Source organism: Channa argus, chromosome 8, assembly GCF_033026475.1.
Source record: "Channa argus isolate prfri chromosome 8, Channa argus male v1.0, whole genome shotgun sequence".
NCBI classification, from domain to species: Eukaryota; Metazoa; Chordata; class Actinopteri; order Anabantiformes; family Channidae; genus Channa; species Channa argus.
The window spans coordinates 13,421,626-13,436,574 of NC_090204.1; the positions used below are offsets into that span (position 1 = coordinate 13,421,626).

The window sequence follows — 14,949 nt, forward strand, 5'->3', positions numbered from 1 at the left end:
AAAAGTACCAGATGAAATCTGGTAAAGGCAGAGCATGTCAATCTACGATAATCAGAAATTAATTTTATCTACATGAGAAAATGAGAGTTAATGGCACCACATATTGTGTCAGTACATTGTTTGAAATGTGGCATTAAAACATGTATGTCAGCCAGCTGACAAGTGAATATGATTATTCTCTCTGCTGTTTTTTCCTTTTTGGTCTGAACATCGTTTCTAATAGCATCAGTGAACTTCTAATAACTGAATTAACCAAATTTTAAGCAAAAATGACTATTTTCCAATTGCTGACCCCGGGTACAGTTCAGTTGTTGCTTTTCATGGGTTAACATAAATGCTGACAAGATCAACAACTGCTGCTTGTGCTGTTTCTGGGAACGCAGGCGAAATTGACATTATTCAAAATCAATACGACAGTAATTATGTTCTGTTCATTTCCAAGTCAGAGTGGTTAAGAGAAGAATGAAACCCTTCGGAGAAGTAATTGTTGTTGTTTTTTTGTCCAAGACATTTATATTGCATCCGCGCTAAGAATACATACACCTTTAGCAAACTGTAGTAATCTTCACTTATTTTCTTTTAAAACTTTGGCCTTTAAATAATGGTTGCTGATTCACCCTTCATACAAAATAGAGAAGACGATAATTCTTCTTTAAACTTCTAAAAATGACAGCTATTTCCTGTCCAGTTTCATCTTTCAAGGAAACTGTGTGACAGGGCTGACATTCACAGTTGCATTTTATAGAAATGACTAAGTGTCCAGTGCTTGGCCATATGAGATGCCACTGTACAAGACGTGTAACCTACTAAAGGTCAGCTCCAACAGACTGGTTTGGTCTGATTCAGTCATACTTTTAAGCACTAAAATAAAATTACTATTGTACAGATTTCTGTAGATAACTGCAGTTATGTCTCAGTGTACCTCTTTATTGGCCTGTTATACTGTTGCTATTTACTCTCCAGTCTCGCCTTCCTGCAAACAAATTGGTTAATGTGGAAGAGCGTTCATAGGGTTTGTCATGTCATCAGGTGAAGTGGTCTACGCCCAGTGTTTGATCCTATATAGATTTACTTAACAAAACCAGCAGCTCCCAGACTATAAATAGTGTATTCTTCTGCTTGGCCTTAAAATGGCTTTCAATAGCTGCCACACACACACGCACGCTTAATCTTACTTCAAACTCCTCTTGGTTCAGTCCTGTTGGTCTGTTCACTTCTGCCACTCTACTGGCAATCAAAGACTTTCCTGTTTCCTGCAAATCATTCCTAAAACTTCTCTATCCAGATTAATTACTTACCTTTGCCCACGTTCTCCTGCAATGTAGTTACTTGCCTGATTCATGTATCTGTTGACGTTTCCCACCTGATTGCTGTAGAGATTAGCCTCCTGTTACGTTAAGGAGTAACTTGCCTATCGTTTATCCTGTTGAAGTAACTCTGGAGAGAAGTTACTTACCTCACTCTAGATACTGTTTAGCTCCTAACCTGTTTACTTGTTCAGTCTTTTGTTTCTTTTGGTTAGTAAATCTGTGTGAACATCTTTTCACTTTTTGAGTGTAGTCGGAATCTGCTTAACACTGACATTTAAATATTCAGTTAAGTGTTGAAGAAACTATGATTAAATGTATCCAACACATTAACAAATTTCCACTTTCAGCCAACTTTTGTGCCATATTAACATAAATATCTAGGTTTCTTTCAACCTCTCGTTGCAAATTAAGTTGTGAAGCACAACGAATGAATTTTAGTCACTTTGCAAATAAATAATAATGAAATTTTTTACATACTATATTATAAAGTAATGGACCAGAGCAACCAACCCCTGTTCAGATGTTCCTTAAAGGAAGAGTTCAACAATTTGGAAAAGGTGTTTTATTTGCTTTCTTGCTGAGTAAGACAAGACAAAGGATGTTACGTGTACAGTAAATATGAAACTTGCTTTTTTTTTTTTAATTTACTTTGCTTGGCTTTCACAACTGAATGTGTAAAACTCAGCATTTTGTCATTTTACTGGAATTTTTGTCACCGTGTTATTTCGTGAACTGTCCAGATTAAATTCTGCTGCTTATGTCACTTCACAGGATCTCTAGGAAGACAAGTCACTATTTCTAAAACATTGTCATGTTTTTGGCTAATAGCACATTAATTGGCAGTGTTTGTAATTTCACAGGCTAATCTGTAAAATAAACAAAAAGGCACAACATAACCACTCATGCTTCTGGTAGGTTTTGTCATCAGGGACTTTATGCCAGGTTTAAAACCAATGCAATATATAGTGCTCCCCAAAAATGGCTCTGAATGCTTGAACAAATCTGATAAAAACTAAAAACCTGAGTTGAATGATGCTTTTATCAACATCAAACCACACAACATCCCACCACAAGAGTCATGGCAAGGCGAACTGAATTTTAAATGGAAAACCTTCTACAGTCCAGACCACTTCCCTTGAATATGTACAACCGCACTGAACATGTGACATTGTGGTGGCTACAAAATTAAAGCAAATAGAAACCTGCTCTGGCAGTACTTTGGGGAAGCTCACACAAAATCAGACTGGCTGAGGTAGGAGCTCTGAGATGTAAAATCGATTGCATGGTTGTAGGTAAGACAGCTGAACCAAAACCTTTAAAGCTGTTAAAGAACCGAAACCTTTAGTTTCCCCATGGAAATGCTGATGGTTCCGTTACTAGGACAGCAACTAGCTCATCTTATCCATCAGCTAAACCCCCAGTGTGCAGCCCACCACTATCCAGGCTAAAATGAATGTGGTCACCATGATCACATTTACATCGCTCGTGTTTTTACAGTGGAATGGATGAGAGGAAGTGAAAGAAGTGTACTGCAAACTGATTTTAATGGATTTGTCAGTTGCATAGATGACTATCACAAGTGATAGTGAAATGTGCTTTTGAGCAGTGATGTGATAACAACAGATTAAAAGCCATGAGTCAAATGTTATACTAAGACATACCCCTTTGACAGCTTTGGAAGTAATTTTTAGGAGGTTCTCCAAATAGAATGATTACATACTAAAAAACCCCTCACTGGCAAGTATCCTTATTAGTCTTAAAAAAATATGACTGTCCATGACTTATTCCATACAAAAAAAATACTACTGACATTTTAGTCACACAAAACCGGCATCCATTCTGTTTTTATTGCTGAAACAAAATAACTAACATTTGTACAGAGCCTCTAACATGTTTGAGTAGAGGATGACATCAAGACATAATATTTGACTTTTGGACAGTAGGTGGCAGGATTAGTTGAGTCTGTATGAGCCCCTGGATAGCATGACAAATGAGCATTATTAATACATGTACATGTGTATTTGTGTGTGTTTTACAGAGCAAAACATGGCATCTGTCATGCCATTTAAATAAAGAAAATATTGAAAACTGCTAATACAGATTAGAGCTGGCAATGTACTGTATAGAATTAAAGGCTTTCAAATAAACATTGGATGTTCTAGTAAAACTGACATTAAAAAGCAAAAAATGTTAATTATTCACAGATAGGACTTTTTATTTATTTATTTTTTTAAGTATAAGTTGTTCCCTGATAGGCAAATCTCTTCTTTTCTCTTCAAGTAAATCCTTCATCTTCAGAAGAATTAGTCTCAGTCATAAGAACGAAGAGGTTTCACTTTATCTTTGGATCCTGCAAAAAGACAGCAGGAAAGGAGAAATTGACTAGGGAAATCAATACTTGGGAAAGTACATACCCAGGAAGCAGCAGAGAGACATGAGGTTACATTTAATACCACACTATTTTATTTAAAAAAAATTTAAGTGATGCGTTATGTTGGAGCAAAGACAAAGAGGCACAACCCATAGAGTGGTTCCTTGTGTTTTTGCTTGATGAGCTGCCAAAATGTCTGCCATAAAGTCAAGTCAAAAAGAGATTAACAGAGTTCCCACCGCAGAGGAAAAGTAAAAGCCCAATAAAACACCACAGACTCGGCATTTAAGAGAAGAAATGATATATAAAAAACATTCACAAACTATAGACTCCAAATCCTTAACCAACTTTCAAGGGTGTGAATCAAACCTAACTCTAGAAAGAGAACACTTGACTGCCCTAGCCTTCCCCGCCTGACCTGATGTCCCAACATATTAAACACTTCACTCATCAGAGGTGCCTTTTCCCAGGACCACAGACAGTCATTAGAGACATTTGTCTCCATTTAATTCCCATTTGCCACAGATGGGCAGGAGAGGGATTCAGCGACATTATCTGAATCCTGAGGAGAGGAGGTGCAGGCTGCTGTGCAGGATATGGCTGCAAGAGGAGGCAACGCTGGTTCTGGCAAATTTCGTATCGATGGCAATGCAAGTCAGTAGGTGGCAAGTGGCAATGATTCATCCAAAACCAGAAACGTAGATCTCAGTTAGTTCAGCTTTAAATAAAAGAAAGCTCTGAGCTAACGTCTGGTCTTCATATGCCAAATTTATTCTAAATGAGCTGTTGCGTCTTAGCTCTCATTAGTTTCACATTTTTCCTAAAGATGCATCTAGATTAAATTCAAAGACTCCAACCAATGACCTTTCCACACTGGTCAAAAAAAATTATAGACTCTATATATAAAGTACTCTAAACTGCAATACTTTGAGTTTAAAGTTTCGCAGTAATAAAAAGGAAAAGAAGTGGTAAAAATGCAGCAGTCTGTAGGAGTCAAGAGGAGCAGTGTAGAGAAGGGAGAAAGGCTGAAACTGAGTAATGCACTTCAAACACTGCAGTACATCTGAGTCACTTGTTGGTCGCACAAGCAGAAATTAATGGAATTCTTCCACAGACAAATAATGGAAATATTAGCTAGCTACTTCAAGTATTTTTAGCTGAAGATACAAGTGTGTTTGTGTGAATCTATCAACACTTTCCAAACTTTAACAAGCTAAAACAAAAAGGGGAAAAAAACTTTGGGCCACTACATATAAACAGTCTAGACCGTCAGGGATTTGTCGACCAAGGGTAAATGGAGGAAAATCCCACCGAGGACTGTGCTGAGAGAGGGCTGCCTCAGACTGTAGCACAGATACAGTTAATGATGGATCTCTTTGGGGAAGAGGGGTTTTTGTGACATAGGTGGATACACCAACATCCTCTGAATAGCGTGAAGGCATGAAACCACTGAATACCTAACTCAGTCCTGGTCTGCATCCTTTCCTGGCATGACTCTCCCTAAAGTTCCCAAGATAATTATCCCTTCTCCAGGACTGATTTGTCTTCATTTTGACAGACATGCCTTATTTGGTACTATACTTGCACACGCACAAGAAAATGGTCTACAAGAAAATGGTACTTATTAAAGAAAACTAGCTTGCATGTTCCCGGCTCTAGAGTTTTCCTTTTTTACAAAGCCATTTCATAGGAACTTGAATGCAGCGTTTTTTTCAAATACAGGCCACAAGTGCATGTGTGACATATCACACAGCTCAGATTAGATATAACCCCGTACTTGTAAAAGTACACAGAGCCACAGGTCCAATTATCTTCTGATTATTCAGTAGCAAGTCCCACGTGTGACAATCTGGATCCCTCTCACAGCATTCAGTCCATAGAGCTCAGGGTGTAAAGTGAGATGGGGATGAGTGTGGTGCATTAAATGACAATAAATCTGATATCATATTTGCTTTTGGCCAGTGATTCTCTCTTATGTGTAAAAAAAAAAAAAAAAAAAAAACACGGACATGCCCATGTTGAAATGTAGTTCACGACCAAAAATCTAAAGGGTTTGTTAATGTAGCGCATTCTCTTTACAAACTGTGATATCACAGTATTTTATCCAGTGAGATTTTCAACATCTAATAGGGCAACATGCTAATTTGTACAGTTTGACACTATAAATTCATCATTCTGAGTCCCACATCACACAAACAAATTTATAGTACAATGTGAAAAATTTTAATATTGGCAGATTTTATCAATTTTTTCATTTGCCTTGTTTGCTACTGTTGTTAAACCTACTGTACAGGATGTGAACTAAGCCTTGCATGAAACACGTTTTAGAAGACGTACAATCCACAATTACGGATTTACACTAAGCTGAAAAGTAATCTCAAAGACGGCAGATGTTCATCAGTGTGCTGATACACCCATTTCCTATAAATACTAAATAATTTAGTTCTGTGGCTGCTCTCCATCCGCACCCACCTAAGACAAATCTAAAAGCATAGCTTAAGGCCTAAAAGAAACCCAGAGCTGTGTTCACAAGTCCACCACTTGCAAATCATAACTGAATAAAGGAGGAACAAAAATAAACAAAGCAAAGAACACTACACCATACACTCCATAGCACCACTGTGATAATGTGTGGTGGCCTGATCACTAATCCATCTGTGAAGCACATGCAGCACTACATATGATACAAAGACAAACATGGCAACACCTCAGAAGAGAAGCAAGGTGGAGGATGCATCATGACCTGGTTCTGTTTCACTACTTCTGGAAGTACTTCATTTTTTGACCAATGAAGGCAGATATGTGACATGCTATTAACAAATGGCAGCTAGTGGGAGTAGAACCATCTGATTATTATCATACTATGATTATGGCTGAGCTGAAGCAGGTTGCTCCTTTTCCTCACCTGCTATTAGCACCTATTTGGTGTGTGGAATAAAGAAAAGACTACAACTGTTAGAGTGGCATTAGCTTATACACACTGCATTTGTCATTTAGATAAGTTCACCATCAAATTATGAGAGTCTGGTGAAACCGCAAAACAGCTGTTTACAGCTGGCTGGCAGTTTTCAGTATGTTACGGTAGCTCAACACAGCCTGACACAGACTTATTGATCAGAGAGGCTGACAAAGTGAGGTTTTAAAACCACCATAAACAAGAAGTAACAGAGTGCTCAGCAGTTTATGAAAAAATAAAAACATTAAACACACTGTAGTTTTGCAGTTTCAATCACTGTAAGTGAAAACATTTCCACTCTCCCACAAACTTGGTGTCACAATTGTAAAAGTTGATTTTGATTCATAATAAACAATATTGGTTTAAAGACCTTTTCATTAGTCTGGTGTTGGATGTTGGATACTTACAGCAGCGGCCAGTGCTTGCTTCAGATCTTCAACAATGTCTGCCTCATCCTCCAGTCCCACAGACAGTCGGATGAGTGTATCACTAATGCCCAGCACTTTCCTCTCATTTTGTGGCACAGAAGCATGGGTCATAATTGCCCTACATTTTCATAAACAGAGACACACTGACAGATTACAATTAATGGAAATGAATTGTTTAATGTTAATTTAGTGTAAGTCAGCAAGAGCCCAATATGGAGGTTCTCTTGATCTCTGCTGCCCTCTTGTGGTGGTACGGGTTGCATTACAGCTTAGAGTACACTTACAAATGTTCTTTTAATGTTCAGCCCTGTTAGTTATATAAAGAAATATTTGACAATACTCTGTTGAGAGAAACATTTTCCAGGGATACTTACGGATGCTCTGCTAAACTTTCATAACCACCGAGACTCTCAGCTATTGCAAACAGCTAGAATAAAAAGAAAACTGATTTAGTGAAACAGTCAAAACGCTGTGAAAAAACAAGCCAGAAAAAGATGCTAAGTATGCAACTACAAAAACCAAGAAAGCCACTAACATTTGTGATTTGGTTCATTTTCAGACATGTAAACAGCGAGCATATGGAAGTCTGTCATTTACTGAAAAACACAATATGGTATCTTGTAACAGAACCATTTCTTAATGATGAGGTTTGGTTCAATTTTTTTTAAATAAGCGTTTCAAAATTTACAGCCTATATCATCAATGCCTTTCTTGCCTAAACAGATGTTTAACCTTTGGACATCACCTTAAAAGACTAAAATATTGAATGCTTCCACGAGAAAATGCCTACAAATGTGACTTGACTGCTTTGCTTAAACTTGTTCGTGTATACTACTGACTTTTTATTTCCTTTTACCTGGCATAACTGTAAGGAAGGATGATCCTGTCATTATGTTAATCCCCTCCAGCTTAGCAACATCACCCATTTGTTAAACAGAAAGCCAAACAGTCTGAATCAAATTATCAAAAAAAAAAAAAAAAATGTGTCAAATTACTTTAAGGTTTTTGAGGAAGGTGCTGGCTTGCTCGAGTTTGCCCTTAATGTAGAAGCTTATCATTCCTGGACAGCCAGTGCACTGTTTTCTCATGACTTCGTACTGGGGGTGAGAAGGCAGGCCTGCGTCAAGGGAGGGAAAACATGAGAAACCAGTCAGTGACAGACAAATCCTGTAATCACCACCTAAAGCTAGATGATTGTACACTGTAATTTGCTTTGCTCCTTAGTAAGTTGAGCATGGGTGGATTGAGTGCTGCTTCTTTGTACAGTGCAGAAATAATAAAAACAACAATGGGAACATTCACAGTCCTCAGTGCATTTCATGTTTTTTATTATTCTTCCATACAATGTCACACTAAAAAGTAATTCAATATGCACAAACTGTTTTTCAGTTTGGCAGTGCAATGACTTGTCTCAAGAATATGTTAGTGACATAAGTGGTGGATATCAAGAGTTTTTACCTGGAAATATGACACGCTCCACCATAGGATTGGCCTCCAGAAACTTGGCAGCAGCCATTCCGTTCTTGAAGTGGCGCTCCATCCGCAGGTGTAGCGTCTTCAGCCCCCGGTTACACAGGAAGCAATCAAATGGAGATGGTACACAACCCAGTGCTGCACCAAGGATTAAATGCATTAAAAAAATAAATAAATAAAAGGGAGTTACAGCAAAGCCTCCCAAACCCACATCTCAAAACAACAAAAGCATACACAAATACTTCCTCCTGAAAAGGCTTTGGTTTAGCCTCAGGATCATGTTTGTTTTTTTAATGAGTGAATGTAGGTCAGGTTGAAATAAGGTGCGCCAAAACAGGACTGGTAACTTCCCGACATCTACTGTGTGTCCTGACTCAGAACCTGATGAGTGGCAGGTGCTGAGTAGCTAACAGACACATTTTTGTGTGTAGACTGTCCTGTCTTGCTTCTCACCATTTTGCAGAAACTTCAGTCGCTCATACAAATCGTCTCGGTTCACTGAGACCAGGCCCATTACCACATCACTGTGACCTGCAAATTAAATGACAAGAGAATCATTCATCGAGTAAGCAAGAAATTTGTAACTGAATTTGCATTGTCTTTTTATATGAAAAATATTCATAGTGATAGAGCCTCTTAGGGGGAAAACAACTTGTGAATACATTTTAGTAAAACATTCTGTTATTTCAGAAACATTTCAAGACCACAAATCTTGTTTTTTGACATGTGCATGTTTCAACAATGACTGTGCACAATACCTCTGACAAACCTTTGCTAATGAGGAAAATTGATCCTCATATTTGGACAAATAGTTCACTACTTTCACTCACCACCTTTTTTTTTTTTCCCCAAAGTTGTGATTAGAAGACCTAATCAAACATTTCTGTAAACCTACAGACCTTTGGTTTAGACTGAATTAAATTTTAATCTAAATGTTTTAATATAATGGGAAGCTGTACATAACTTACCATTCATGTATTTGGTGGCTGAATACATGCAGATGTCAGCTCCCAAAGCCAAGGGGCGCTACAAGACAAACACACGAGTTAATCATTCAGTGACTTGTTTCCACATCCAGTGGAATTTGATTGCAGGAAATGATCAAAAGCTTGTTTGTAAATCAAAAGGGCATAAAGTGCACAGCTGTCACACTCACCTGGAAATAGGCAGACATGAAGGTGTTGTCCACAACCACCACTATGCCTTTGTCTTGCTCGTGAACCAAGTCAGCACATGCCTGGATGTCAACAACCTTCATCATGGGATTGCTGGGCGTCTCAATCCACACAAGCTGCACAAGCAAAGAAACAATGTAATTTCACTGTATCAACATGTTCGGGCAGGGTGAGACAAAGATGCGGTAAAAAATGAAAGTAAAGTTATAAAACGGAGCATTTAACACGAGGCCTAAAAAATACACTAAGTGCTGTCATATCACACAAAGGGTTGATTCACAATTACAGCTCCAGGTGTTCAAGGAAAGAGACTCAACAGTTAAGTAAAAAAAACAAAAAAACAAACAAACACAAAATTAGACTTCACGTAGAACATTAAATCAGCTGTATCAGCTTCAGCTACAGAAGCTTTAGGCAAACCACAAAGTCAATCATTACTTACTTTAGTGTTGGCCTTCAGTGCAGCCTTGAGTACCTCTGGTTTTGTACAATCAGCAAAGGACACGTCCAGGCCGATTTCACCAGCAATTCTTTGGAAGTAGCGGTTTGTGCCTAGTGATGAAGAATTAAACACTTTAAAAAATAACCCCATATATAGTTCAAATCTGACTGCCAGTGTACCTTCATTTTGACACCTATAACCATTTTTGTGTGATTTAAATTTAATCAAATGGAATAAACAAATACTTCATGGTTGCGTGATTGTCTCTACTTAGGTGTTCGAGCTGCTGAGGCGTCTCACCTCCATACACATCATCCATGCAGACGATCCCATCGCCTGCCTTGAGTAGGTGAGTGATGGTCACTGTAGCCGCCAAGCCTGACGCAAGAGCGAGGCCTGCAGGAGAAAAGCACAAACTTTGTAGAGACCCAAAATAATTTCCATTACATTTTGAATGATGTTTGAAACTAATCTTTTGCTTGTTTTGCTGCAATGTTGTCCCATTGTTTCTCTCTCTGTGAAATAGAAACACTCTTACTTACAATACTTAGCTCCATCCAGAGCTGCCACAGCCTTCTCAAGACAGTTTCTTGTGGGATTTCCACTGCGGCTGTATTCAAATCCCTACATAAAAGCACGTCTGTAAGTACCTTTCAGTCATCAAATCAAAATTTATATAAATCTGGTTTTAAAGTAGAGAATAAGTCAAGAGCCTGACCATACCCGCAAATAAATTAGTAAATGTTAATTTTCTATAACAAGCAAAATGAAAGACTATTGTTTTTGTATAGACACATGAAAAACCATAGTGACCCCTGCTCCATACCAATTTTATTTTATAAGCTGTCCCAGTGCCAGTTCAATTACACACATTGAGGCACAGCCACAATGTTAATCAGTAAACAGTTTAATAATTGACAGAGGCTAAGAGCTGTTGCTTGTACAAAAGACATCTAACACTATTACTAAAACTACAGACAAAATTATGCTAGTGAGGGGAGAAAAAAAAATGATGTTTCCAGAACAGTTGGTTTTAGTCTGGATTCCCAGACATGGCTGCAGTTATTTCCACACCAAAGGAGAAAAACAAAGTTAAGCTGTCACTCTGAAAATGTATCAATAATCAAGGGTCGATTAAATTTTGACGGAGAAAGTCAAGGATCAATCATTACTGTGTTGACGCCTTTAAAGATTAGCAATTAAATCAAGTGTACGTTTCATGCATTTAGTGTCTAATTACAAACACAAAAAGGGCTAAAATACAGTTTTGTACAGTCATATACATACACTTGTTTATTTAACAAACTTTTGTATTTTTAGATTCTATGAATAGTTACACACTGCCTCTTGCATAATGTCAGCTTGGTTTCAGCCCCCTAGAGCTGCACTCTCCATACACAGTACAGAATATTGCTGTATTCATTACAGCTTTGCAGAGATTCAATTCCATTCAAATTTGTACTAGTCTTTAGCTTACAAAAATGTTATAAACTCTTCACAGACAACATGGCTTCATTTAAGGAATAAATGGATCAAATAGACCCCTATTTTACATAATTTTCAACCCTTTTTTTTTGCTAATCATTATAAATCATTTCACAATTTCTCTTGTGACCCTTTGGATTGACCCTGATACCTAGGTTGGAAACCACTGGAAACTACAGTTACTACAGTGATTGGCTATGTTATGGACTAATACTTGATTAATAATATAAGAGTAATACACGACAATTTCTTATTATTTGTTATTGTTTTGACAGTAAAAGCACATTCCTCTGAGGTTACATTTGCTCGAGTACACGAATTAATGGAGTAATACGTATTTGTACGGTTCTAGGTCAAATGTTTTTCAACAAAAACCAATGACCACTATATACTATTACTATATTATTTTATGGCCCACTTACGTTCACGTGCACGAGACTGGGCTTCCCACATGCCCACCCCTCAGACCTCTACACCACCTCCCCTAAATAACCAAGTCGTGTAACTTATCGGGCTACTCACGGTGTGATGTCCTGGTCCATGCTGCTTGAACGTGGTAGACAAGGAAATCGGCGGCACTACAGCCATTGATTTCCATTGCTCCGGCTCCTGACCGACGTGAATAGCCTCTGTGGCGAACGATTTAAAAGCCGTGCGGAAACCGGCGAACACGCCGCTGGGCTCGGCTGGGCTGTGCGATAGATCCATGACAATGCGATCCCCCAGCTGTAAAGTACAGTCGATTCAGGATGAGTATGCATTACTTCCTCGGGGATGGGAAAGCCATTTAACAGAGATACGAGCCCTTTGCCATGTCAACCAATCAACGCTTAACACCAAGCGAACGGCGGCTCTGATTGGCTACCAAAAAGGGGCGTCAAACCCATGTGACCGTTCACAGTTTTGCGTCCTGTGCATTCAATCCAATGTGCGCCATACTGATGCAATGTTTCCTGTTGTTTGAATCAGTAAGCTTTGTGACGAAATTGTATTGCAGATGTACTTCTCCAAGCCAGTTGGGAGTAGCTAGCTAGTTAATTTTCTATTTTATGTTTTAACTTTTTTGTAATGCCCTAAGGTTACAATTAAAAATTATTTTAATACCCTGTCATCAATTATTATCTGGGATTTCTGATGATTGTTTAGGGTAACATCTAAGAAAATTCCAATCAATGCCCTGAAACCAAAGGAAATATATTTCAATTAATTAACAATGAAACTGCGACTATGGCGCAGGATGTAGAGCGGTATTCCACCGCGCCCTAGTTGCTGGTTTGATTCCCAGCTTCATGTCGAAGTTTCCTTTACAAGACATTGAACCCCAACTTAGTTGCTCCTGGTGAACGTTGGCCGGCTGTATAGCAGCTCCCCCATTGGTGTGTGAGTGTGTGTGTGTGTGATTGTGATCAGAAATGGGGGAATTAAAAGCTGTGTAAAGCTATTGGGTGCCAATAGGTAGAAAAGTCCAGACCATTTCATTTTTTATTCTTGTCTGATAAATGATCAAAAACCCAGAAATACTGAGTTTGCTTGATTAAAAAAAAAAAACATTGACCTTAAAAGCTAGTAGGCATACCAGTAAATGTGGCATTTTTTTTAAAACATACGTAAATAAGAAACATTTTGTCAATAGATTTTCTATCAACGATGATTAATCTACTTATCATTTCAACTGTATTGTGCTTGAGAAGTAATGAAATTGCATGTTGTAAGCGGTCAGTAGTTCAGTCAGTAGAGTAAAAAAAATCAATCTTCTCCCAAGGGCCCAGAAGGAAATCATTCAGGCCATACTCCAAAAACTGTACTTGGGGTATTTCTCAAGGACTGCTAAACACTGGGTATAGATGTAAGTGATCTGCTGAAAGTACTTGGTGGCACATGCAGCAGTGAAGCTGTTGTTCCAGTCCTGGGCCATAGGGGGAGGAAGGAAGTAGGCTATTCTGTCATGCCTCATAGATGGATAGATGGATAGATGGATAGATGGATGGATAGTTAGTCTGATATAGATAGATGGTTTTCACCTAGTAGTGTAACTTTTATTATAATTTGACTGCCTTACATTTACTTACAAACCTATCCATCCATTAGTAAAATACTTAATAGTTGCAGTAATTTACAGTTAGCAAGCAAAAATTTACTATTCAGTAAGTGCAAGTAAGGAGCCTTCCCCAGTTATGTAAACAGCTTATGAATATTTCTACCAAAATTCTGTTCCGTATTGCATCTTATTATCTCACTTTCGCTTGTGACAACAAAAACTGTTTCAAGCAGCACTGTGGATCTTATTGCATACATTTTAAGGAGGACAAAATGACAAACTGTAAGAGACTAATGTTTATTATATTGCTGTTGGGTTATACACCAAAGTGAGAGAATTTGATATAATTATCCCTCTTTGCATCTGGGACCACTGCTCGTGTCATCAAAATGTGCATTGAAACCACCCTTCCTATACTCTTTGCAAATCCTTTGTTATAAGCAATGTGCTGTGAAAGTGAAAGTCTGAGTGAATTAACATGCACATCTACTGCTTGGCAATAGCTTTAAATCACAAAGCTTTAATATTGTTACTGTAGTACAAGTAGTGTATATATAGAATGGTATGGTGTACAGTTGTTGACAATGATCACATACATTTACTCATGTTTTGTGCTTCAGTTGAATTTTGGAGTATATACACTTCAGTAGTTATATAATATTAACAGCCTATGGCCTAACACACACCATAAGTACAGACCATAAGTAGCCTACAGGCTTCAAGTTTACTCAATTTTACTCATGAGAAGTATAGGTACTTTGACTTAAGTAGACCTAATGGTCTACTTCTTCCTTTACTTCCTATAGTCAGTGCTGAGTGTTTTTAATTCCTAAATAACAAACAGTTGTGCATTAATTTTTTTACTTAAGAAAATGTAACCCACAAAATTTGGTGATATCACCTACCCAGGAGCCGGAGTCCTGCATGTGTCCAGTTGAGCAAAGTTGCAGCCATAAAGCTTATATATATATATATACACCATCACGCAAAGGCGCTAGAAATACACTAAATCAGCTCTCAGGTAAAAGTGCAAATAGTTTTCCAGGTATACATAAGCTACCACTTTGTTTTACTTAAGTAGTTACCTAAAGTACAGTGAGTTGGTAGGTAGGTACTTAAAGCACAAGCACTTCTCTAAGAAATCTGTGCAAGACTTAAACCGCATTGATTTTAACGATGTTGATAACATGAATTTAAGAGTGTAGTGCAGATTTGTTCCACTCTACCCTGCTGACCCACTGACCACCAGCTCACACACTTTAACACTCATG

The 14,949-nt window shown here is 38.0% G+C and overlaps 1 protein-coding gene across 2 annotated transcripts; it reads right to left on the bottom strand.

Moving 5' to 3' along the window:
- Positions 1–3,138: 3,138 nt before the first annotated feature.
- On the bottom strand, positions 3,139–12,432 carry LOC137131963 (cystathionine gamma-lyase-like). Of its 2 annotated transcripts, XM_067513897.1 has the most exons (12): positions 12,163–12,432; positions 10,698–10,779; positions 10,456–10,551; positions 10,156–10,265; positions 9,695–9,829; positions 9,507–9,564; positions 8,992–9,069; positions 8,524–8,676; positions 8,061–8,182; positions 7,440–7,492; positions 7,045–7,183; positions 3,139–3,660 (listed from the first exon to the last, which is right to left on the bottom strand). In XM_067513897.1, exons 1-12 carry the CDS (start codon positions 12,346–12,348, stop codon positions 3,643–3,645), a joined length of 1,230 nt encoding a protein of 409 aa, XP_067369998.1. In that variant the 5' UTR covers positions 12,349–12,432; the 3' UTR covers positions 3,139–3,642. The 2 variants fall into 2 exon arrangements, with proteins under 2 accessions (XP_067369998.1, XP_067369999.1); XM_067513898.1 differs by lacking the exon at positions 10,698–10,779 and having other exon boundaries at positions 12,163–12,404.
- Between the last annotated feature and the right edge of the window lie 2,517 nt (positions 12,433–14,949).

What these genes read in the sequence shown, in the direction of transcription:
- LOC137131963 (XM_067513897.1), bottom strand. Translation starts at nt 12,348, where the DNA reads ATGGATCTATCGCACAGCCCAGCCGAGCCCAGCGGCGTGTTCGCCGGT. An exon ending in CATGGATGATGTGTATGGAG is followed by an intron (nt 10,266 to 10,455) that starts GTGAGACGCCTC and finishes CTTCATCACTAG; the next exon opens with GCACAAACCGCTACTTCCAA. An exon ending in CCTTCCTCAAAAACCTTAAA is followed by an intron (nt 7,493 to 8,060) that starts GTAATTTGACAC and finishes TTTTTATTCTAG; the next exon opens with CTGTTTGCAATAGCTGAGAG.